We start from the raw sequence: 25911 nt of genomic DNA, 5'->3' as shown, positions 1-25911 counted from the left end.
AGGAAGGAAATGTCTGAGATTCTCTTCAGAAACAGGAAACACAGCTAAACAAGGCAAACAAGACTTCATACATACATGTACATGAAAATCTAAATTTTATCAGTCTTGCAAAATGCTAAGAACTTACTGTCCATCCAGGCTGTGTTTGCTGGGTCTGAGACCCACTTAGTAAGAGCATCTTCTTCTCTGATGACTGGACACTCTTCACTGAAAACACTGGACATGCCTCTTGGAATTAGTATACATACAAACTTCGCTTTAAATATCCATCTGTGTTTGCATTACACTATACAAGTATTATTATGAGCACATGAAGTTCAGACTATTTTGTACATGAGCACTCAAACACAGAAACCTCTGCACAAACATCTCAGAGGAAGCAAAGCAGTACTAAAGCTCTCACCTGTCCACTGGAGTATTTCCTGCTCCCACCACAGTCACTGCAGGACACAACAAAACAATTCATGCAGTAACAGAATACCACAGATCAACACATTCAAATATGTGTCATAAAATCACATAAATCTGAGTTAAGACTATGTCAAAATCTTAAAATGTTCTATTTGGATCAGGTTTACAGCTCGAATGCCATTACACCACAAGAGGACAGTAACGTGCTACTGTGTGTGTAAATTGTGCATACATGCTGTATGAATTTGTAAAATGGTAATACAAATGTAAAAATTATGATGAACAAATCGATATATTGTTAACTGTGTGCACATATACACATATACATGTACGTAAATAAATAAATAAATAAATAAATAAATAAATAAATAAATAAATATTTATTTATTAAAAACAAACGTGTGTGTGTGTGTGTGTGTGTGTGTGTGTGTATATATATATATATATATATATATATATATATATATATATATATATATATATATATATATACACACACACACACATATACACACATACACACACACACACGTTTGTTTTTGTGAACTGTGGGGACTTTCCATAGACTTCTATAGTTTTTATACCTAACTAAACGATATTGTCTATCCCCTAACCCAACCCTAACCCTAAACCTAGCCCTCACAGAAAACATGTTTGCAATCGTTGCAGTTTCAGATAAACATCATTTACTATTTTTAATATTTTAAAAATTGTGGGGACCGCAATTTCAGGTTTTACTATCCTTGTGGGGACATTTGGTCCCAACAATGTAGCAAAAACAAGTACACATATATAAATAAATATATATAAGAAAAAGGTAGCCTAAAATATAAAATTTTACTTTGATTTAACATTTTCACTGCATAATTCCCATTTTTCTAAATATAATACTTTTGATAGTACTACTGGTTTATTGATGTGCCAGTTTTAAATTGGTTATAAAAAACAGCTACTAATTATGATGACTGTTAGAAATGGTTTTGCATAATGTGTATACAGTGGTGGCCAAAATTATTAGAACACTTGTATTTTCACCAGATAAAAACGGTTTCAAGTCAGTTATTTCTGTTTTGCTGTAGTGTGTCAGTAGGAAATATCAATTTACATCATTTTGCCATTAATTGTAATTAATGCTCCACACAGAGATCTAATCTCATCATCATCATCATCCAGTCTGTCTGGAAGGACATAAAGAAACAGAACAAACTGAGACAAACTAAATCCAGAAGAACTGTGGCAATGTCTCCAAGATGCTTCAAGAGACTTGCAAAGCTACCTGAAAAAAAACTATGCGCAAGTGCACCTAGGACAAAAGCAGCTTAAAACGCAAAGGATGATCACACCAAATGTTGATTTCATTTACTGAAGTTAACTGATAGAGAAAATGTATTTATGACATTTATTTTTGACATCTTCCTTATTTTACACACAGTACTGTAGCTTTGCAGGTAGGTTTCTTGAAGCATCTTGGGGACGTTGCCACAGTTCTTCTGGATTTAGTAAGTTTGTTCTGTGTCTTCATGTCATTCAAGACAGACTGGATGATGATGAGATCAGACCTCTGTGTGGAGCACTGGCTGTTGTCAGACTCCTTGTGCAAACAAAAATCTCACTGGATTATTACAATTGATGGCAAAATTAATGTTTAGATATGTAAACTGATATTTCCTATTGACACACTACAGCAAAACAGAAATAACTGACTTAAAACCATTTTTAGCTGGTGAAAATACTAGCGTTCTAACAGTTTTGGCCACCACTGTGTATTTGAGTATACACATGTAAAATTAAGTTAACATTCAGGCTACTGTTACACTAGAAAACAGGAAACCTCATCACAGCCAAAGCCACAGCTAAAATTATCCCCAACTTCCTCATGGCAAAACTTTAGAAAAAGAAGAAACAGAGTGCATGAGAGAAATGAGGTGAGAGCAAGGAAAGTAAAAAGAAAGAGGATATGTATGATGATGGTGAATCCCTATTCCAACCAGACCAATTGAGAGAACAAATGAAATAGAAACAGATGGGAGTAATCTCTCTTTTACCATCTTCATCCATAGAGAAGTGTCGGATGATAACTGGGGTGGTGTAGGTTGGTGGGATCACCGGCACATTTGAGGGCGTTGCATAACCACAGGGCACTGGCACCGAATACCCAGAGGACAACCCAGGGCTACTGGGTACATCCTGAATGTCTTTTTCACTCTCATTGGCTGGGGGAGAGGAGGGAGGCCCACTCTGCTCCGACAGCAGCTGCTGCTGGATAGGGGCGATGTCAATCACAGAGTAGGGGCTGACTTTGAGCTTGGAGTCAGACGCAGAGGTGGGAACCACACCGGCACCTCTGTTCGCTATTGATCAGAAAGTACAGTGACTTATCAGGAAAGTCTGAGACTGTAAGTCTGCTAGGAAAGTGAAGAAATGCATTTCCATTGGAAAATACTTATTATCTTATATGGGAGGGATTCCTGACACAAATAATGCAAGATTATACCTACATTAACAGTTAGAGAGAAAGGGAAAGACTGAAGGAAAGAAAAAGACAGATTTAACCTCAGAAACCATGCAAGAATTTAAAAAAGCAATTGGATGCAGGTGGCCTGCCACCAAAATGGCTGTAGAATTGATTTCCAGTTAGTTATACACAAAACTGTTGTAGTAGGGGGGATTAATAACTGTACACAAAAAAAATTAATTGTGATGGTTTCATGCTCACAAAATCTGCTGGTTAACTGCATAAAACTCATTGTAGTCATCACAAACCATCACAATGAGAAGGGTTTTCAACATTTTTAATAGCAAGGACGCCCACATACGATGGTCCCCCCTTCATTTTATATATAAAAAAGCACTATATGCTCATGCATATAAAACCCATTTATACTGTGCAAGAAAAATACAGTGTAATGTTGTGCACAAAACAAAATAAAATACATTTTCCTAAATTAATTGTCTTTTATATTTTCATTGTACTAAAGAAAATCATAAACAACATTACATGGCAAATATACACTTTGTTCATTAAGGTTGATGCATATAAGAGATTTAGGGGCAACTGTTTTATTGCAGAGGAGGCCTTCTGCGCCACACTTTTTTTTTGCTTTTTCAGACGCAAAGATGCACTCTGTGTGAACGGCCCCTAAGACTTTTTTCAAAAAATATAGCGCTGGCCTAGATTAAAATAATCAATCTTGTCATTTCTGTCTTTAAAATAAATTCATAGATAAAATAATTCACCTTAATATCAGCTGCAAACTTACCATCCTGTTCAATGTGAACAGCAGCTCCTGTAGTGCCCTCTGGTGGTTGTGACTCTGTATTGTGACAAAGTTCAATGGGAGGAGGGGGGAGATCACACTGTGGAAAGGATGCATGAGCCAAAGGGCTGTTATTAGTGGGGCAGTCCTGAGGCGGAGGGGGCAGATCAGCCTCTGCGGTGAGTAAGTTCTCTCGGTTTGGACTTGTTCCATTCACGGGTGCGTCCCCGCCTGCTGATGAGCAGGGTGGAGGCATGAAGATTGCCTCAGGTTCAGGGGGTGGCCGATCCGCCTCAGGCGCTTCATCACCACTGTCGTCAAACTCAAACCTCTCACCTTCATCTTCGTCATCCAACACTAAAGAGAGAGAAAGAGAGGAGTGGTTTGCTGTTGCATTGTTTTCAGTGATACAGCATACATTGCAAATTCTAACATAAAAAATGGTGTGTGTCTGTGAATGGAGTATTTTGTGGTTGAGGTTTGTTCCCGCCTTCCTCTCTGCCCACCCAGGGTTTACAAAGACACGTGTTCAGATTTTTAAGAGCAAATTTTAATTTTAGGGTGCAAGAACCCTCTTCTCAAACTGGTTCTCAGAGTTACACGTGGCACAAAGTTGTAACGGAAGAGTGAAGCAAAGTCAAACACCAAAACTGGGGTACAGGAAGCACACATATGCTGAAAGGAAACAGGGTCAAAAAGCATGCTGCTTTTTCCACAGGGCTGAAATACTAAAGAGGAAACATGTCCCATACTGGGACCAGAGAACAAAAGACAGAGAAAAAAACAACAATTGAAATACAGTGATCAAAGAGTTCTCACTCATGTGGTTTGGTTTGTATATTACATTTGGCCATCACAAAACAGGCTGCTAACAGTTTACCCCAAAATAAAAATTCTGTCATCATTTACTCACCCTCATGTCGTTCCAAACCTGTGTGATTTATTTTCTTTTGTGGAATGACTTAAATTGTGGTCTGTTATTCACATGGCTATTGATTTGGTTGTTGTATGAACTAGTTTTATCATACTTTCATGGAGATATTGTTCTGTTTTAAAGCTTGAAAACTTCACTAAAAACTATGCAAGCCTGTTCAGACACTGAATAAAAAAATGTAACTTTTTTTCTCACAATTGCAAACTCACAATTTTAACTTTTCTCAAAACTGCTTGATAAAAACTCACAATTCTTTTGTTCTCAGAATTATGAGATACAAACACAATTACGAGTTATGAAGTCATGCCAGATATAAACTCACAAATCTGACTTTTTTCCTCAGAATTGCGAGACGCAAACTCAAAATTGCAAGTTATAAAGTCAGAATTGTGAGATATAAACTCACAAATCTGACTTTTTTCCTCAAAATTGTGTGATATAAACTTGCAGTTGTGAGTTATAAAGTCAGAATTGCGAGACACAAACTCAAAATTGTGAGTTATAAAGTCAGAATTGTGAGATAAACTCCAAATTGCGAGTTATAAAGTAAGAACTGCGAGACATAAATTCACAAATCTGACTTTTTTCCCTCAAAATTGCATGATATAAACTTGCAACTGCAAGTAAAGTCAGTATTGCAAGACATAAATTCGTAATTCTGAGAAATTAAGTCAGAACTGCAAGATAAACTAACAATTATGACTTTTTTTCTCAGAAACACACAACTGCAAGTTAAGTCAGAACTGTTAGATATAAAGTTACAAATTTAAGAATATATCTTTTGTCTTATGTCTTTTAAGACATGTCTTTTTCCCCCTCAAAACTGGACTTTATAACTTGTAATTGCATGTTTATATCTCAACTCTGAGAAAAAAAAAGTCAGAATTGCATGAAAAAAGTACATTTGTAAAATCTCGCAATTTTGACTTTATTTCTCACAATTGTGAGTTTATACCATGCAATTCTGAGAAAAAAGTCAGAATTTCGAGTTTGTTTATCATATCTGCGTGATATAACAGTCAGAACTGTGAGATAAAGTCACACTAATCTTTTTTTTTTTAATTCAGTGGTGGAAACAGGCTTCCGTAAAACTCCACTTCAGTGTTACTACAAGAAAAAAATGGTGAAAACCCCTCTATAATTCTTCAAATTTTGCATTTTTGTGTCAGATACAAAAGTCATACAGGTTTGAAACAGCATGAAGGCGAGTAAATGACAGAATTCAAATTTTTGGGTGAACTGTCCCTTTAAGAAAAGCTTTGTCTCAGTTTGTCTCTTTCCATCTGCCTTTAATGATCTTACATCAGCAAAAAGCTGAAAAACCAAATGGCAGCTTTACAGTATAGATGAAAGACGTCCAAGAATAGAGGACTGAGGAATAAGAGAAGAGACAGGGAGGGAGCCCTTGACGGTGTGAGTCCATTATGAAGCAAACACTTGGCAGTTCATGGATTCTCCTGACCCAGTGACTCACTCTTTAGAAATGTCAGTAATGTGAGAGTTCTTTTCCTCCATTCAGCCCCGGATCCCCCTGTCCAATCGCAGCCTCCCTCACGGGCCTGAAGTGCACACAGAAGCCATTATACTACACTACAGTAATTAAGTCCGTTACAGAGTTTTACAGACAGTTTATTTACAAAACACGACGGCGTATGCAGACACTAACATCTCTAAACCACTGAAATTCATTACATGGAGTCTTAAATAATGTTTGTTTTTCCTCTCACAGGGATAATGAGAGGAGTGGTAAAACTGAAAGACTCTGGACCTCTTCCCAGGAAACCATGTTTCCGCTGACGGAAACAGTTATCTCTTAAAGTCGATAAATCCACCGTGGCACGCTGGTACGAGTTTGCTCACTGAAATAGCAGAGATTCCAAACATTCAGACTCCCACTTCAGACTGCAGAGTCCAAAAACAACCCTGACAGACCAATTTCCTCTGCCGACTTCTAAAAGTAAAGCATTTCTCTTTTTAAGCCACTTAAAGCCAGGTGCACACGTCTCGGTTTTTCACCACAAATTTTGAAGAACATGAACATTTTTTTACATCAAAGGACAAAACTAGCAGTTACAAAGTGCTTAAATGTAAAACGGGCCTTTTTGAAAGAAATTAATGCTTTAATTAATTAAAGACACATTAATTGATCAAAAGTGACAATATATAATGTTAAAAATATTTCGGTTTCCAATAAATGTGGTTCCATTTAACTTTCTATTCATCAGATAAATAAAGAGTTCAGATGCAAAACCAGCTAAAGGCATCTTGGTCAAAAATGAGATAACTATACTGAGTGAATGCTGCTGACATATATTATACATCCATGAAATACTTTTACTTCAAACTCGCTAAATTCCAGCCTCAGCCCAATCAGAAGTATCAGTACTTGCATAGAAACCTATACAAAGTAACCAGAAAGAAATGCTCATTTTAAAGAAAAACGTCAGATGGATTTAGCTGGTCTTGCATCATATCGTTCAGTCTGACAAGCAACAATTTTTTAGAGGATAAAAAAAACTGTACAATGTGAACCCATGTTAAAGTAGTTTGGTTTACCACTGTTACTTGTTGACAGACGAGATGTCATCTTCATTCATTGTGAGCTGGCAGGAGCGCCGTCCCTGCATGCCTTACAGCTACACATGGCAGTTGGCATTCAAACGCAAACAATCTCCATGTACCCATCAACACAACATTCATTTATGGGAATGAACAGTTCACAACAAAACAAAGAGGACAATCTGACTTCATGTTAAAACAACAGAGCTCAAACATGTCTTGAGGTCAAACTATGACCTTTGACCCTCAAGTATCACTCATTGCAGTGCGACACTGAGCACCTGGTCTATAAGTACAGGGCAGAACATGTATGCAGAGCTCTACTTGGCCACATCCGTAAACCTTGAGAGGAAATGTCAAGGGTTAAGAGTTCAAAGGTGGAGGGGCTTCAGATGAGTTTGCTTTCTTCACTTAACTGTGTGATGGGAAAAAAACGAATCACTGAGGCATGAACAGAGAGAGATTTGAAAGTGGCTTTATCAGCTCTCTGTGCTAATGGAGTACGAGGGAGATAAAGCACGAGGTAGTTTCCATATCTTTGTGACGACTGACGGTGAATATTTATGCGGCAAGAGGTTTAAAATTATGTGGAAAATGTGCAGTTTTAGTTTAAACTTTAACACCAGCTAATAAACTCAAATGGGTCTCAGTCTATCCAGTGCGGATCATTGATTAGCTGTTTTTGGCAAAGATCTCAGAGCTACAGGAAGTGTTGCATCATACCAATTTGCTAACTTTCAATGGAAATGTTTCAAACTGTTTAGCAGTCTACCAATACACTGAATTTTTGATGTTTTAGCATTTCAATTTTTTCACATCAGCCATTTTTTTCTGTTTTGCTGATATTTTGATTTATTAATTCATTGCCACTTTAGTTAGTATAAATGAACTGATATCAAAGATTGAAATCAAACTTACTTGATCCAATGGCATAGAAGCTGTGAAAAGGTAAACAAAAACTGGTCTGGAACGACATGTGAGAATAAATGTCTGCAGAATTAAAGTTTTTGAGTGAACTATCCCTTTAATTATAGCACCACTTTAATCAGTTAACCTAATCTTTCTCTCTCATCTATCATTCTCTTTGCATCAAGACAGACTCTGTTTTCAGGCTGCTTTTTTCCACCTCCCCTGCATTCGTTCTGGCGTTCCTCCACTCTTCAACCCACACGCTCCTTAGTGGCTGAGCCATGGAATGTGTTTACACTGTTCATTCTCTTCTCTCTATCCTTCAGGCTCCCATAACCATGATATTCCAGTGCATTTGACACAGTGAGAGTGAATATGACCATGACACTGGTCAGTGAAACTTTTGTTGCTTTTAAATGCTTTAATAACGAACCGTTTCATTTGTGCCTAAAACTCTGAGCCAACATCTGCATTTACACATTGTCTGCTTGTCAAAGTAAACAGTGTGTGTGCTGAGAGTGTAAGAGGACTGTGCTGCTTACGGTCAGGTGGAGGAGGGGGGAAATCCGCCACGTCCATACTGAACACGCTCTTCTGAGACACACGCCAATGATCAGGGAAATCGACTCTTCACCGACTCTTACAAACCTACAGGAGCAGAGAGACAGCGGTTAGCCACAGAGACAGAGTTCACCCACACAAACACTTACAAGAATGACCTCACAGCTGAAGCAACAGTTCATCCAAAATTACAATAATGCTATAATTTAATCATTCACGGGTTGTTAAAAACCCATATGATGTTATATTTTCCAGGCAACTCAAATGTTGGTATTTTTAAATAATTTTTACACAGCTCTTTCCATTCAGTGGCAGCTCATCAGGGCCGAACAAACTCCAAAAGTACCATTAAAGTTGTCCTTGTAATTTGAAAGCATATTTACATTTATATAAACATTTGGAAACAATATCATCACAAAAATGTAGCAATTCAGTTTGTATTTTCTTGTAAGGAATGGGTCCAAGACAAATATCATTTCCCTCGACACAGTCATGTGGGTTTGGAGTCCTCTCTATGACATAATTTCCTGTTTTATGTTTTTTTTTCCTGTATGTATCTGTATGTTGGTCTCACCACAAGACTTTAGCAGATAAAAAGTAAATGTTAATATAAAATAGTAGTTAAGTAGTAGTTTGTTTAAATAGTTTTTTGTGAAATAGTAAAAGATTACACCAAACTACTTCAAGTCAGCATAAAATTACAATTCATCCTATCATCCTTTTGTAAATGCATGTTACTTATCTTAGTTAATTTTATTTTTTTGACCTCATAATTTTTAACCAAGATCTCAATGTTCTAGTGAAACTGACTTCTTTCTGCTGAAATATACCAGACTTCACCAATCATTAAGTCTGTTTAAAGAATTAGTTCACTCCATAATTAAAATTTCCTTTTACTTTTTAACCACAAATGCTCATCTTGCACTAGTTGCATCCAGGAATTCACGCATTACGTAATCACATTGGAAATGTACTTTGGTTCAAAAAGGTATACATTTTTCATTTACTTTTTTTTTTAGAAAATGACCGTTCATTTCACTAGACCCTTATTTCTTGTCATGTAGAGCCCTTTGAAGTGGCACTGAAACTACAATTTGGATCTTCGACCTGCTGATCCCCATTGAAGTCCATTATATTGAGAAAAATCCTGAAATAACCTTAATTTCTTTTTGACTGAAGAAAGAAAGACAAGAACATCTTGGATGACAAGCGTGTGAGTCAATTATCAGGACAATTTAATTCTGGAGTGAACTAATCCTTTAAAACCCCGGCCTTTTACACAATCACCCACATCTCAAAATCCAGTTAACAACTGGTGGGCACAACCAAGTTCCCATCCCATCATGTTTTTGTTTTTCAATAATCCAAAAAAAAAAAACAGCCTGGCACAGGAATAGTCAACTAGTGGTGTCAGTCAGGAGTAAATCATCTCAACCTTTTCACAATTTACCAACCCATCAAATCTGCTCTGACTAACCTCAGTCCTACTCAGCCTTGATTACTCTTATAATCTGGTTTCTGTTTGTTCATTTGCACTGATATAATTTGTGTTATCATTGCAAGAAAACAACTCCACCAGAAAATACTGGGCTTAACATTCCTCCCCACCCTTTCAGCTAGCTACACTGTACAGTGTGTCAAAGTCAAATATGTAATCAAGCGTCACGTGATACAGTGGAGTGGCAGCTTGTCGCTGTTGGCCCACTTATTACATCCAAACTGGAAACGCACATTCATGGACAGACATGTGCAACCCCCTCTTCTATCTGTGACAGTGAGAGATAGAAAAACCCTTTATATATTTCCGTATCTCTCTCTCTCTCTCTCACACACACACACACACACACACAGACACAACAGTGCTTTCCTCTCAACTGTGTCAGTGGAACAGTGAAGTCATTCTGTGGAATAGAGGGGTTTCTCATGAGGCTGCTGTGTGTGAGACCCTCAGGGTCAGCGAGAGACGAGGCGGACTGACTGACGCACGACTATTATCACAGACAATAAGATCCTGGCACAGGCACGCAAGCTGTTCTCCCACTATCACAGTACTTGGTACATTCTACACGCAACAACTCATGAGTCACTAACAAATATGACGAGAAGAACGTTTTGCTGAGAGTCGTTTAAAACATTTGGAATGACACAGCAAAACATTCCAAAAGTTCCTGCTTTAGCAGCAATGGCTCCACAAAACTTTTTGTTTTCACAACAAGATTAAAGGAGAAGTTCACTTCCAGAATGAACATTTTCGGATAATTTACTCACTGTCATCTAAGATGTTTATGTCTTTTTTTCTTCAGTCACAAATAAATTAAGTTTTCTGAGGGAAACATTCCAGGAATTTACTCTATATAATGGACTTTAATGGTGGTCAACGGGTTGAAGATCCAACTTTTCAAGGTCAAGTTTCAACGCAGCTTCAAAGGTCTTGTCTAGCAAAGGGACTGATCATTTTCTTTTTTACTTTTTAACCACAAATGCTCATCTTGCACTAGCTCTGCAATGCGTGTCTTCACGCACTGCATAATCACGTTGGTAAAGTCAAGCGGGGTCAGGTCTTAGTATGTGTACTTCGGTTAAAAAAAAAATGTAGGGTAGGCAAAAACTCATTTTCTCCTCCAACTTCCAAAATCATCCAACATCACTGTTGCACCTTTTTTTTGTAAAGCACATTTGACTTTCTTTGCACGTTCGCTTTCTACTGGATCAGTACTTCCGCCCACATCATGCATGCATGATTACGTAATGGAAACTTGATTTCAAACTACTGCAAGATAAGCATTTGTGGTTAAAAATGTGTACTTTTCTTAGGAAATGATCGATCATTTCACTAGATAAGACCCTTATTCCTCGGCTGGGATCGTGTAGAGCCCTTTGAAGCTGCGTTAAAACTGCAACTTGGACCTTCAACCCACTGGGTCCACTATATGGAGAAAAATCCTGGAATGTTTTCCTCAAAAACCTTAAATTTCTTTTTTGACTGAAGAAAGAAAGACATGAACATCTTCAATGAAATGGAGGGTGGAGGCAGCACAACTGTTTTCAACATTGATAATAATAAGAAATATAGCTGCAAGCAGCAATTGCGGGGCCAAGCACAAAAGAGGCAGAATGAGGAGTTAAGCACGGCAAGGAGCAGCAGACCGACTACAACAGTGGGTAACTTAAGCCATTTTAGGATAATATCAGTTGAAATGGCTGAAAAATCATAAATACAACCAATCGTAATAAAATTTAATGGCTTATCACTTTTGACCAACAGGTGGTGCTGTTTTCAAATTGATGTGACGTGTTCTGTGTGAAATGACAATGACACACACAAAGTTTGCCGTCATTATGTCAAAGCTTTGCAGAGATACAGCCTCAGATGTAGTTTGGCATCTTTCCAGCAAATTTGTTGATGCGCTAAACGAAAACGGTTTCGTATATCGACACGAAATTCATAACTTTTTGCCAGCATAGTCTGAAGACGATCTGAGCCAAATTTGGTGAAGATCGGACTAACAGTCTGGGAGGAGTTCGAAAAAGTAGGTTTTGTACATTAATCAAAATGGCGGACAGGAAGTTTGGCCAATTTCGGCATAATGGGTATCAATGTTCTCGACTTGACCCAAGGAATCTATTGGCATCAGTTTCATTCCAATAGGCTAATGTAAACAGAAGTTATTAGCATTTTTGTAAATTTCATTATTAATGTTTAGTGAATGGCGTATTACTTCTGACCCATAGGTGGCACTGTTACCAAATTGATGTGGCTTGGTCAGAGTGTGGTGACAATAGCACATATAAAATTTGGTGTCAATATGTCAAAGCTTTGCAGAGATACAGACTCGGATGCAATTTGGCATCTTTCCAGTAAATTCGTTGATGCGCTAAACAAAAACGGTTTCGTGTATCGACACAAAATCCATAACTTTTTGCCAGCATGGTCTGAAGATGATCTGAGTCAAATTTGGTGAAAATTGGACTAATGTTCTAGGAGGAGTTCGAAAAAGTAGGTTTTCAACATGAATCAAAATGGCGGACAGGAAGTTCAGCCAAAATTGGCAAAATTGGTATCGTGTTCTTAGCATGACCGAAGGAATCTATCAAAATCAGTTTCATTTCAATAGTCTAATGTACGCAAAAGTTATTAGCATTTTTGAAATTTCGTTATAACTTTTGACCACAAGGTGGCGCTGGCCCCAAAATTTTTATGTACATTCAGGGCATGGTGCCGAACATTTTTGTAATTAATGTCGAAACGATACGCTAATCTGTTCTAAAGATACAGCATTTTAAAGCTAAATTCAAAATGGCCGACACCCAAAATGGCTGACATGGGAAAATTGGATATGGTTCGACTCGGTATGACACACCGAATCTAAAGAGACCAGTTTTGTGATTTTTGGACAAATCATTCAGACGTTATAAAGAAAAATAGCCATTTTTCGTATCTCCTGACCACTAGGGGGCACTGCACCGAAACACTGCAGGTAGGCTCAGGTCATGCTTGTTATAACACACACCAAGTTTGGTGTCAATATGACAAACTATTACGGAGATATAGCCTCACATTGATTTTTGCTAGCTTTTCGTAGAATTCTTTCGCGTGTTATTCGTGAACGGCTGGACGAATCGACTTGAATTCCATAACTTTTTGCCAGCATGGTCTGAAGATGATCTGGATCAATTTTTGTGACAATCGGTGCAACGGCCTAGGACGAGTTCGAAAAAGTAGGTTTTACGAACAATTGAGAATAGCGAAAAAACTAAACCTTACGATTTTTGAATTTTGGTGTCCATTCCACTCGGCATAAGCCAAGGAATCAGAGGGAAAAAAAATTTTTGTTGTGTGGCTTACGGTTCAAATGTTATTAGCATAAATCTTTTGAAAGTTTGGACAAGTGGTGGCGCTAGAGAGTTTGAGTTAGAGACTCCAAACTTGCTATGGTTAATGTTGGGACTGTCCTCTATCAGTGTGCAAAATTATACAACTTTCCCGCAAGCGGTTCTATGGGCTGCCATAGACTTGCGGCGGAAGAGGAAGAAGAAGAAGAAGAAGCGGAATAATAATAACGCCAACGGATACAATAGGTGCCACCGCACCTCTGGTGCTTGGCCCCTAAATATTTCCTGAGCACTAAATCAGTATATTAAAAAATATTTCTTAAAGATCATGGGACACTACAGACTGGAGTAATTTAAAATTCAGCTTTGCCATGATCACATGTATAAATTACATTTTACAATATATTCAAAAAGAAAACAGTTAATTTAAAATGCAATATTTCACAATAATACTGTTTCAAATAAATGTAGCCTTGTAAGCACAAGAGACAAAAAGCATTGAAAAAAACAATCAAACTCTTTTGACTGGTAGTGTATATGTATTTCCCTATAGAGAAGATGAATGACATTTTTTTACTTCCAGAGCTTGACTGTTGCACATAATTATTACAGCTGATACTCATGACACAGTCTGTCAGTGGTCCAAAATAAGACAGGCTGCTGACTGCTTGTTTAGTCTACACACTCTTTGAAGCTTATCTTTCTCTCTCTCACCCCACAGACTCCATACGTCATAACAATGTAGATGAGATATGAGAGAAACAAGAACAGATGTGTACCTAACTTTGGGTGTGAAAATCAGACGTGTATTCTTCTGCTTGTTAAGTTGACATAGCTATTGCAATCTACAAGTTCGATCATAAAAAATGTGCCCACATAAGTCAGCTATATCTGACAAAACTCCTCTTCATAGACATTTGGGCATGTCTTCTTTAAAGGGGCCATCATGTTGTTTGAACATTAATGTGTGTTGGCAGTGTATGTCCCAACTACCCTATAATGATTAGGGCTGTTCGGAATCGATTACGATTCCTGGTTCTGGAATCGATGGTATCCGATTCCAAGAATCAATTCCTCGCTGTTGTTTTCGATCCTTTTTCGATTCTTGTTTTTTTAGATTGGTGGAACCTAATTTCGCCATGACTGAAGGATATAAAGGTCTTAGAAAGTAACCTTATCATAATATGAAGCTTTGTTTTTAAAAATTATGATACATTTCTGTATTTAAATTAGAATTTTGTCTGCATTGCCCATGAAATTGCCCGCTCAGCAGTGGACATGCATTTATTGCATGAATGCAACAATATAAGCCAGTTCCACCGTAAAATAACTTCTGAATCATTTTTGAACTTCATTAAAACGATCTATCCGAAAGAACCTTTTCGTGGAAATGAATCCAACTTTTAATCACTATTAGCGAGCGAGAGGCAAATTAATAAGTGCTTATCGGAAGGCTGCATCCTCAAACTCAAACGTGCTCAGTACCGTCTTTTTTCATTCAGTTTATTTGCGTGAATCCACGTTCAGCAACGTTTGATGACAGCAGCCGAGATATGCAGCCTTCGCATGATGCAGCAGTTTGTATGACAGGCGCTCATATTTAAGCTTGTTAAACTGAAAACGGCTCTGAATAGGGAGTCGATTCCCCCTGACGGAATTGATTCCAACTTTTGGAATCGACTCTCGATTCCCAACGCCTCGGAATCGAGGAATCGATTCTTTTTGGAATCGATTCCCAGCCCTAATAATGATAGAAATCCATGCAGTGGTTTTTAATTAATCTGTAAAAATAATATCCCCTTTTACAAATCGAGCCATTCTCAGATGCCTGTCGGTATGGTGTCACACCAACAGAGGCCGCTCCCACGATAGTTGATGGACATGAGTGTTTTACCTCAGACCCGCCCTAAATCAGCTGTAACAGTCCGACCTCCATTGTTTCGATGCCAGAGCAGGGATGTTAAGTTAGACAAGAATATCTCAGATTGAGCAATTGAGATGTTCTGTTGCTGGATGTAATAATGAACATAGTGGTCGTCATTTACTCCCGATGTGTGAGCCGCTGAAGATGCAGTGGATTACGTTTGTTTGTGAAGGGAACGTGCCTCCCGATCTAAATAAATGTGTCTACGTTCACGCAAACCATTTGTGATCCAGCTTCACCTACAGAAGAAGTGAGTATAAGGGTTTATTTATGAATCTCCGCAATCACCTTTCCTAATAACGTGCTAGTTAGCAAGTTTCGCGGCTAAACGCTCTAAATGCAGCAAAAGTAAACAATCTCTCAGAGCAGCTCGTCACTCCACAGAGCTCATTTGCATTTAAAGGAGCAATCCATCAAAATGGGATGATTTTTGCAGAGCTGATTTTGAAAGGTAAAAAGGGTATTGTTTTACACTACCATTGAGAATTTTTAACCAAAGTATATTATAGACTTTTCATTAAGACCCTAAAGAATCGTATCAACTTGTGGAAAATGGGCATCCGATGACCCCTTTAAATACTATAAATAAATAAATAAATAATTAAAAAAACTCTTCATTAATAAATTAAATCATTTTTAAATCATTCTAAAAAAAAGTTGTCCATAGTTTTATAAATGTATGGTATGTCCCCATTTTAGTAACGTACTTCTGATAAACTGTGCTTTGAGGGAACAGAGCTAACACACATACCAACCAACAGGAAACAGCGCTATGACCGAACGTGTGAAATAACAACCCACCTGTGCAGAAACACAAACAGTAGAGCCACATGCGCAGAAACACTAATTTATGGATCAACACTAACACAGCACATTTGTCTTCAGAGCGTCATGACATCATGACAATATATCACTCAAATGACAGGTAGTTAACAAGAGGGAGCTTTAAATGACACGTTCCAGAGGTCTGTGGCTTTACAAAAGGCCGCAATGTGATATAAATTCACTCCTACATGACAGTCTTAAGATTTCTTTCTCTGTTGCGATGAAACAACAGACTGTAAATCCTGCAGTGCACACTACCGCTGATGTCAAACAATCAACACAGAAACAGTCATTCATTACTAATGAGAAGTACAAGTATATATTTATATTTATATTAACACTTTAATTTTTATTGCAAATATTACGCTGAAAATCAAATGGATTATTTTTACGAAACACATGAGAAGATAAATCCTAAAAGTTGTTGTAGAACAGTTCTTGTGCAATACGCATGAAACACTCAGAGAGCTGGGAACAGATTTGTTAGTACATGCGTGTGTCAGCAGTGACCATGATGAGCTGATGATCAATGTTTAGTTTGAGCTTGACTTCTGGGTGTGTAATTGTACAGGCGAGGAAAAAACCCTGCTGTTTAAATGTGGCTGCCGGGCTTTTGCCAGTCTGCAGTTTCCTGTATCAATCCAGACACGTCTGAGAGAATGCAGTCAGTTTGTTAGTGTGAAATACACCAACGTGCCTCATTGCACACATTAACCTTGATTTTAAAGACACATCTATGTAATGTGTGAGACCAGACATTCATAATTCATTTTACAAAGCCACACAAAAAAAGTAATTTATACAGTAAACAGCATTCTAAATTAAAACACAAAGAAATTAGATCAATCCACCTGTTTCTTCAACATAGAAATAAGCCCATGGATGAGATTTCCGGTTCATGTGCAGTAAATGGTAAAACTGTTTACATTAACTGTTTACTGTTACATTAAAATAATATAGTAAGACACACCAGTCTGCAATATCAAGAAGCAATACTAGCTGTTTTGTACAGCTAAAAATAGCACCTGTCCTTACTTGACGCCATCTTTAAGTATTGACTTCTAACGGTATATGTAAAGATCTCACATAACATCTTATCATAATTCATGCCTTGCCTTTAGGTCTTAAAATAAATGAATTATGCCTTTCCATTGAGTCTGAAAAGATGTTTAGGCTGCTGTTCAGGGTCAAAAGTTTAATTCCCAGTTACACACACAGAAGTACACATATTTTACAAACCACTAAATACCTGGAAGAGCAAACGCCACATGCTTGCCATCTATTTTCTCCTATAAAACAGCTTGAAATGTGTTAAATATGGACCTTAAGCAAACTCTGTGACCTCCAGTAACACACCCAATAAGAACACACACACAGGCAGGTCAAAGCCAGCCTAAATCCTGCTGGGTTTGACGTTAAAGACAGAGGATGAGGAGACGAGAAATTAAGTTTGATGATGTACTTTCAAAATAAATTTTTTAAAAGTTTGATGATGTACTGTAACATAACAGCCATAATATCCTGTTGTCAGAATGTCACCATGGAAACAAAAGAACAGCAAAGTAGACAAGAAGGCTAAATCATGAAGTTTAGATTCACATTCATCTTAAAGGTAGGGTAGGTGATCTCAGAGAGGCTAGCAATAGCAACTAGCTTTGAAAGCATAAGGTCCCACCTTTCACCTTTTTGTGTTATCCAAAGCCACACCTAGTGCTGGACGAATAATCAAAGTAATCGAAAACAAAATAACCAACATAATTTTCCCTTGTCGATTAATTCAGTTTGTTAATCCTATTAATATTTTCCCATTAAAAACACTATTGCATGTGTCGGCGCTATACGGACATGTATGACTGCTGCGCTCACGTCTTTTGCAGCATCTCGTATGTGAGCGGTGCGTTTAAAATGGTGAGTCAAGTTAAAGGTCCACTGAAGTGCTTTGAAATATACAGCTTTATTCTATGCGTTGACGTAATTTAAACTGAAACAGGAAGACAGGGCGGGACATATCTAGCAGTCCCATCCCCTTTTTTAAAAGTAGCAAATAGTGTTTTGTTTATATCACAGCTTTAGCCAGAGCGTTGATCCATATTGGCAGAAGTTAAAGTCTGTAAGTTTTGAATGCTTATATCTTGTAAATGCGAATTTTGTTGTTGTTTTGAAACACACTAGCTTATAGATTTAAGGCTAACATATTCATACTAAAAGCCAAAAAACTTCAATTTTGAATTCATGGGGACTTTAAAGAATTAGTTCACTTCCAGAACAAAAATTTACTGATAAAAATGTACAAGAAAAAGGGTCTTATCTAGCAAAACGATCAGTTATTTATTTTTTTAAATTACAATTTATATTCTTTTTAACCTCAAATGCGTGTCTCATCTAGCTCTGTGTGAACTCTGTTTTTTCTGGTCATGACAGTTAGGGTACGTCTAAAAAGTCATATTTTATTTTCTCCTCCAACTTTAAAATCATCCTACATCGCTGCAGAAGTACCAACCTAGAGTTTACAAATTGAACATGCAAAGGTCAAACACCCTTTACAAAAAAAGGTAAAACAGCGATGTAGGACTATTTTGAAGTTGGAGGAGAAAATAAGACGGGAGTTTTTAGACGTATCCTAACTGCCATGACCGGGAAAAAACAGTTCACACGAGGTTAAAAAGCATATAAATTGTGATTTTTTTTTAAAGAAAGTTCAAATTTTAGAAGTTCAAATTTGGAGGAGGCGGGGCAAAAAACGTGCTTTTAAAGGGGCAGTTCACCTAAAAATTTACATTTTGTTATAATTTGGACATGATCATATCGTTCCAAAACTGAGGCTATTTTTACACTACTGCGTTTTCATTTTAAAACGCATAACTTCCGCTACGGTTACGGCTATCGAAAACGGAGACTTCCGAAAAACGCTGTGGACCCCGTTTTAGTTTGAAAACTCCAGGGTTGCGTTTCAGTGTAAACGAACCAAAATGAAGACTTTTGAAAACTATGGCATGGCTGCCCACATTCGCTCTGCATATCCTTGACGACCATGTAAATAATAACATCATGCTCATTGTTGTACCCATATATGTGACCCTGGATCACAAAACCAGTCGTAAGGGTCATTTTTTCAAAATTGAGATTTATAGATCATATGAAAGCTTAATAAATAAGCTTTTCATTGATGTATAGTTTGTTAGGATAGGACAATATTTTTACAACTATTTAAAATCATGAATCTGAGGGTGCAAAAAAAAATCAAAATATTGAGAAAATCACCTTTAAAGTTCTTCAAATAATGTTCTTAACAATGTATATTACTAATCAAAAATTAAGTTTTCATACATTTACAGTGGGAATTTTACAAAATATCTTAATGGAACATGATCTTTACTTAGTTACCTAATGATTTTTGCCATAAAAGAAAAATCAATAATTTTGACCCATACTTGGCTCATTTTTGGCTATTGCTACAAATAAACTCCAGCGACTTTAGACTGGTTTTGTGGTCCAGGGTCACATATATGTATAGGTAGATTCCCCAGTCGACCACTTCAAGCACATAGACGTGCCCGCCATCTAAATAATAGGGCATCCACCTATTCATATCTATGGTTGTACCTGCATGAATGGTCATGTGACATGTGTTTTCGGTTGTGTAGTGTAGACGGAGATCGTTTCTGAAATGCGGTGAAAACACCAGTGTAGACGAGGAACGTTTTAGTTTTAAAACAACGTTTTACTAGTCTTAACTAGTGTTAACAGGGCCTGAATGACTTCTATGGAACACAAAGGAAGACATTTTAAAAAAATCTCTATGCTTTTTCGTCCTTACAATTGTTTTAGTGTTTTAGACCCCAATGACTTTTATTGTATGGAAAAAAAAAAAACATTATTCAAAATATTTTCTTTTGTGTTCCACTGACAAATAAAAGTCATAGAGGTTTGTACTAACAAGGCAGTGAGTAAATAACAGAATTTTCAATTTGAAGTAAACTATCCTTTTAAGAGTTTCAAATAAACTGAATTTGTAGAGAAATTTTTAGAAGCAGCATCACTCCTGAACATTTTGGCATGTTTGGCATCTCCTTGGATTTTCCTCGGATTTCAGTAATCCTTCACAGAAGACAATCTCGTACATGGACATGGGAGCTCTAACAATTAACAAACATGGATCCCAAGTGTACTGCATGAGCACAATGTTAGATCACCCAACAAAACACCATCTGCCCCAACTCTGTTAGCACAACAAAACAACCCAATGAATATCAAGCAAACAAAGAGTTTTTCTCTCACTTTTGTCTCTTTCTCCCACTGTGTCAAAGTCCCCCTGTCATAAATTCCATTTTCCCTGCAGATTCCTTCAGGAAAGATTTGCCAGTCCGCATCGAATCACACAGATATGATGTCATTCGCCCCTAAAGAGCGCTATTGTATATCAACCTCTGCCCATGTGGAGCACTACTAGAGAAAAACTCAAGGAAATGTTGATTGGCTGCAAAAAGAAATGTTTGCTTGAATGCAGACTGAACCAATGAGCTTCAGGCTATGTTCAGCAAGCTTGAAAAGCTTGTAATCAACAGCTTTTATTTACAGAGCAGATCACTGTGGGTGGAGAAGCCCCCTGCTTCAGTGGTGTGGCTATTTGCTAAGCAAATTACCAGCAATCTGAGCAAATCCTGTCTTCTCCTGCGCTCTGATGCAAAGTGAGTCGGACAAGCATGGAGTCAAACAATGCAGTGGCACATGAGAGAGCTCTTCCCCCATATCACACATACTCATCTAGGAAAGGGCAGAGGGCCTCTGATTCCTAAAAGCACTGCAGCTCCCAGGGAAGGAAATGATGCAGTAAAACTGAGAGGAAGTGGAACGGTTCACTAATTAAAAAGAGCATTCCTTAAATGTTTCCAACCATTTGATCCATGTTAAACTGAATGACACACTGTGTGCATGAGAGCTCAGATCTTTAGAAAGGCCCTGGAAAATATTCAGCAAACTTTTTGCCTACCAGCATCCAAAAGAGTTTATCCTTCAGCCCTAGTACAGACTGTCAAGGACATGATTTCAAGAATGAGGAGTCAAACTGAATTTATGTTTTCATACTGAAGGACAATATGCTAAGCATCTGTGGTATTGAGCGGGGTTCTTTTCCATGATCTTTCAATGGCTTTGTGATTACTGTAGTTTTAAAAATCATTTTAACCAGTCACAATGTGAACTGTAAGTTTTTGTTTACATTTGCTTGGTTATTTATCCCAAAAGCAGCAGGTTTTAAACTTACTGACAACTATCACAGTGCATGCATTTAATGCGTGTACTAACTGCTGTCAATCTGCATTGAAGCTGTATATATTTTATTTTGTTCCTCAGTCTCAATAACTGAATGCATTCTGTGAAATAGATACATTAGTATTATTTCTGATATTTAATTAATTGCATGATAGAAGTGGTCATGTGATGTCAACATTTCAGCACCCACTCTGCATATAACAGCTTTTTTTCCCTAGAGGACTGATATGATTACAATTGATCTCACATGAAATGTAAATCATATTAACCAGATTTTGCAATAGTATGATTTATTTCTTTATGTGACAAAGTTTTTAATATGTAAAAAAAGGGTTAAAGGATTATTTTTATTTGGTCAAAAATGATTTGACAATGATAATGATTTATAATCGTTAAAAAATAATAAAAGATTTTAAAACAATTAATTCGTTTTCAGAAATCACAACTTTAAAATTCCCTGATATGCTCAGGTTGTCTATGAACACGTAACGCTGTACTACATGTTTTAGATTAGATTGTACGAGTCCCATGCATTAATTTTAAATGCTCGATGTTTACTAATACCGAACTGTACACATTTTTAATAAAATCTGATGTGACTGTGCGCAGTTGTCACTTGCCACGTAAAGCGGAATCCAACAGGAAAAGCGCAGCCGCCCCATCAGGCGCAAATGTTGAAACTTAAACCAGTTATTTTTAAAAAGCTCAAAACTGCAACAGAGCACAGGCAATAAACTTCATAACGGTGCAAAATGCAAAATGCACAAAGCACGTCAATATCACGCTAAACATGTGCGCGTTACAAATGACAAACTTATTTAAAACCTAATAGACTTTCAGTGAATTCTCAAGTGTTTGGGAATTTCACGCGCATAATTTATCAACTCACCATCTTTCTGGATCTTTCTGGAAGAAAATGAAGTTTAAATTCCGTCTACAGTGCCGCGACACCGGTTAGGTGAAAAACAGACGAAACACCATAAATATTCTCAGTATCATTTTTTAAGGACTGTAGGCAACTTTCCACTGCTTTTCCCAAACGCGAGCCAACCACTCCATGACCCCGCCCTCCACTGCGGCCTCATTGGTGGAGCCTTTTGTTGAGGGTCTCTAATTGGTTTTAAGGCACGTCAATCAAATTCCTGCGTCTGTCTTCTGTGTGGATGGACACACGCGTTCCAATGTGTGTCACGTGATGTGTGTGAACGGCTCCGCTGCACCTTCTGCTTCTCTCACATCTAAAGTTCTGCATCAATTGGTGTCATTTTAAAATAAATTACTAAATTTGCTGGAAACGCTTACAGAGATTTTTATAATATATCGGTGAAATAAACACCTAAATGAAATACAAGATAAAAAGCGTTTTACAAAATTACTTGTTTTCCTAACGCCTATTATAAAATGAAAATCAAACAATAATTTTAAAGAAGGTTGTGATTTAATGTAGATTCATTTCGCAAATGTCCAAAGTCTGGCAAATGATTTGCAGTGTATTTGTAGCGCTGTATTGCACTCTAGTGGTCACACTCTAGTGGTGTGTGTGGGATCAAACTTAATTTCTGTATTAAATAATAAAAAAGGTTCCATATTATATGACGAATTCTCCATTTCAAAATATTTGTTAGAGAAAAAACTACTTGTGACGTCACGTAAACACGCACTCCCGCCACGGAAAAGGTGAAATCTATGTGTGGCCAAAAACGTATTGCATCCGTATAGTGTTTAAGCACTACCATAAAGAATGAATGGGAAAAGTTAAGAGACTAGGGTTCGATTCCCCGACAGAGGCAAACATGTTTTTTTGTTTTGTTTTTTCTTTTGCTTTTTACCCATTTTTGGAGAAAGACACAGTTTATCACTGCAGTTTATCCTTCAACTCTAGTACAGACTGTGAAGGACAAAAACTACATTTCAAGAATGAAAAGTCAAACTGAATTTATGTTTTCATGTTGAAGGACACTACGATAAGCGATGAAAATGATTACAGTGGACGCATTTAATTTGTGTACAGTACTAACTGCTGCCAGTCTGCATCATATAGCTGTATATATTTTATTTTGTTCCAATTTCTTTACGTGATACAAATACAAATACAAGATCAAAGCATTTAATGCAATTGTTTTCCTAACGCCTCTAAAATGAAAATTCAATCATTTTGAAGTAGGATGTGATTTGATGTTGTAGACACAAATGTCCTAAGTTTGGCAAAATGATTGCAGTGTGTTTACAGCGCTGTACTGCACTCTAGTGGTCAAATAAATTCTTAAAATTCTTAAATTAATTTCTGTATTAAATAAAACATAAGTAAGTTCTATATTATATGACAACATCTCAGAGTTCTCAGTCCCCAAGTAATTGTTATTAAAAAAAAAGTTAATTGCGGTGAGTAAGGGGGAGACACCTGTAGCTCATCTGGTTCACTTGGACTCCAAGAAAATATACGACACAGAGAAAAAAACAAAAAAACAAAAAAACAATTGCACAATTAAATCTAACCCTCAGATTTTCTGACACTGATGGGACTTCTGAAACGGGATCCAAAACCAGTATCTTTGATAATCAATCGCATGACTCATAAAACTTGGAAATAACCTTTCACATGCCTAAAACTAAAAAAAAGTCCAACTGATTAGCACATTCTATGTTAAACTGTAAAATGACTGGAAACTAAACATTTAAAATGGGTACAACACTTACAGTTGAGGTCGCAAGTTTACATACAATTATTTTACCAAAATAAGAGGGATCATACAACATGCATGTTGTTTTTTTTATTTAATGCTGACATGAAAAAGATATTTCACATAATAGTTTACATGTAGTCCACAAGAGAAAATTATAGTTGAGTTTATAAAAATGACTCAAAAGTTTACACACTCTTAATTCTTAATACTGTGTTGTTACCTGAATGATCCACAGCTGTTTTTTTAGTCGTGAACAGTTAAACTATCCACTGTAAACTTCTGAACAGAATGAAGATGTGTATATTTTTCTTATTTTACCTAAATGTCATATTGTTTTAATTTAGTACTGCCCTTTAGAAGCTACAGAAGATACTTACATGTTTCCCAGAAGACAAAATAAGTTAAATTTACCCTGATCTTCAAAAGTTTTCAACAAATGCATTGTGTTTTCTTCAGAAGCATCAGCATCGTTTGAACCTTCTGTAATAGTTGCATATGAGTCCCTCAGTGTGACAAGATGGATCTCGAAAGGGTTCAAATACACAAAAATGATAAAAAACCAAATACTTTGTGGGGCCTGAAAGATTGTTATGAAGAACAGCAGGCAGTTTAACTGCTCAGGACAAACAAGGGAGTCATAAACATAGAAACACAGCTGTGGCTCATTCAGGTAACAACACAGTATTAAGAATCAAGTGTATGTAAACTTTTGAATGGGGTCATTTTTATAAATAAAACTATTATTTTTTCTTCTGGACTATATGTAAGCATCTTTTATGTGAAATATCTTTTTCACATCAGTACTAAGTAAAAAAATAACATGCATTTTGTATGATCCCTCTTATTTTGGTGAAATAATTAACATTTTGCACATTCTGCAAGGTGTATGTAAACTTTTGATCTCAACTGTATGCAAGAAGGTAACATTTTTTCCTAGTAAGAAAACAAACAAACAAACAAAAATATTTTGGAGATAGAACCTTTATTAGTTCTCACTAATTTATCAATAAAATGCTTAAATACAAAGAACATCAACAGTAGCTTTCGAGGTGTGAATCTTACATTTTAAGATTATACCTTAATTTAAATAAATGCATTTCCCTGCAAGTGATAATTTAATTTGAAATGTGAACAATGATTAATATTTAAATATACATGGATTTCAAGGCAGCATACTGAAGGCAACTGTGGAAACACAAGCAGTAGTTTGTTACGGTTTTAAATAATCAAAATTAACAATTTGCATTGTAACAGGAATATACATGTAAATAATCAAGCGTGGTTTTGGTATGCAAGAATACCCATGGATAATTTCAAGGTTAGTGACATTTTGTTATTTCCTTCCTCTCATATGAGAGTCATGGTGTCTGTGAGCTATTTAAACATCTGTTAGCTAGCGTGCTATACACGTGACAATCCCACAGTTCACACAAACCCACAGTTGATTCGCACATTGTGAAAGAATAGGCTGAAACAGCTGAAATGTTCACTGAAAAAGTGAAAAAAACAAGAGCAACAAAAGCTGAGGTATTCCTAGCAGCTGATGACAGCAGTTAAACTGCCCCTTTGTCACGATTACATTATAAAGCAGTTCTGTCATAAATAAATTAAGTACTGCTTTTTTACCACCTGTTGCTATAGGATAATACTGCACATCCTCTTTGCGTCATCTTCAAAATACCCTGAGCAGTTACAAAGGTCAAGCATTGCTTTAATTGCCTTCATTCATATTCTGTAGTAGCA

At 36.9% G+C, this 25911-nt stretch overlaps 1 protein-coding gene across 3 annotated transcripts in view; it reads right to left on the bottom strand.

Moving 5' to 3' along the window:
• arhgef10 (Rho guanine nucleotide exchange factor (GEF) 10) overlaps positions 1-22532 on the bottom strand; it is a 58432-nt gene extending 35900 nt beyond the window's left edge. For 2 of the 3 annotated variants that reach the window (XM_051133622.1, XM_051133623.1), the window contains exons 1-6: positions 22374-22532; positions 8613-8718; positions 3672-4025; positions 2457-2762; positions 404-440; positions 128-216 (exon numbers count right to left, since the gene is read on the bottom strand). In XM_051133622.1, coding sequence (XP_050989579.1) covers positions 128-216; positions 404-440; positions 2457-2762; positions 3672-4025; positions 8613-8649 — 823 coding nt within the window. In that variant the 5' untranslated portion in view covers positions 8650-8718; positions 22374-22532. The remainder of the gene's footprint in view (positions 1-127; positions 217-403; positions 441-2456; positions 2763-3671; positions 4026-8612; positions 8719-22373) is intronic. The other variant, XM_051133624.1, reaches the window with a different exon arrangement.
• Between the last annotated feature and the right edge of the window lie 3379 nt (positions 22533-25911).

The sequence above is a fragment of the Labeo rohita genome, chromosome 17, assembly GCF_022985175.1.
Source record: "Labeo rohita strain BAU-BD-2019 chromosome 17, IGBB_LRoh.1.0, whole genome shotgun sequence".
Taxonomy (NCBI): domain Eukaryota; kingdom Metazoa; phylum Chordata; class Actinopteri; order Cypriniformes; family Cyprinidae; genus Labeo; species Labeo rohita.
This window is presented reverse-complemented; position numbering and strand designations above follow the sequence as displayed.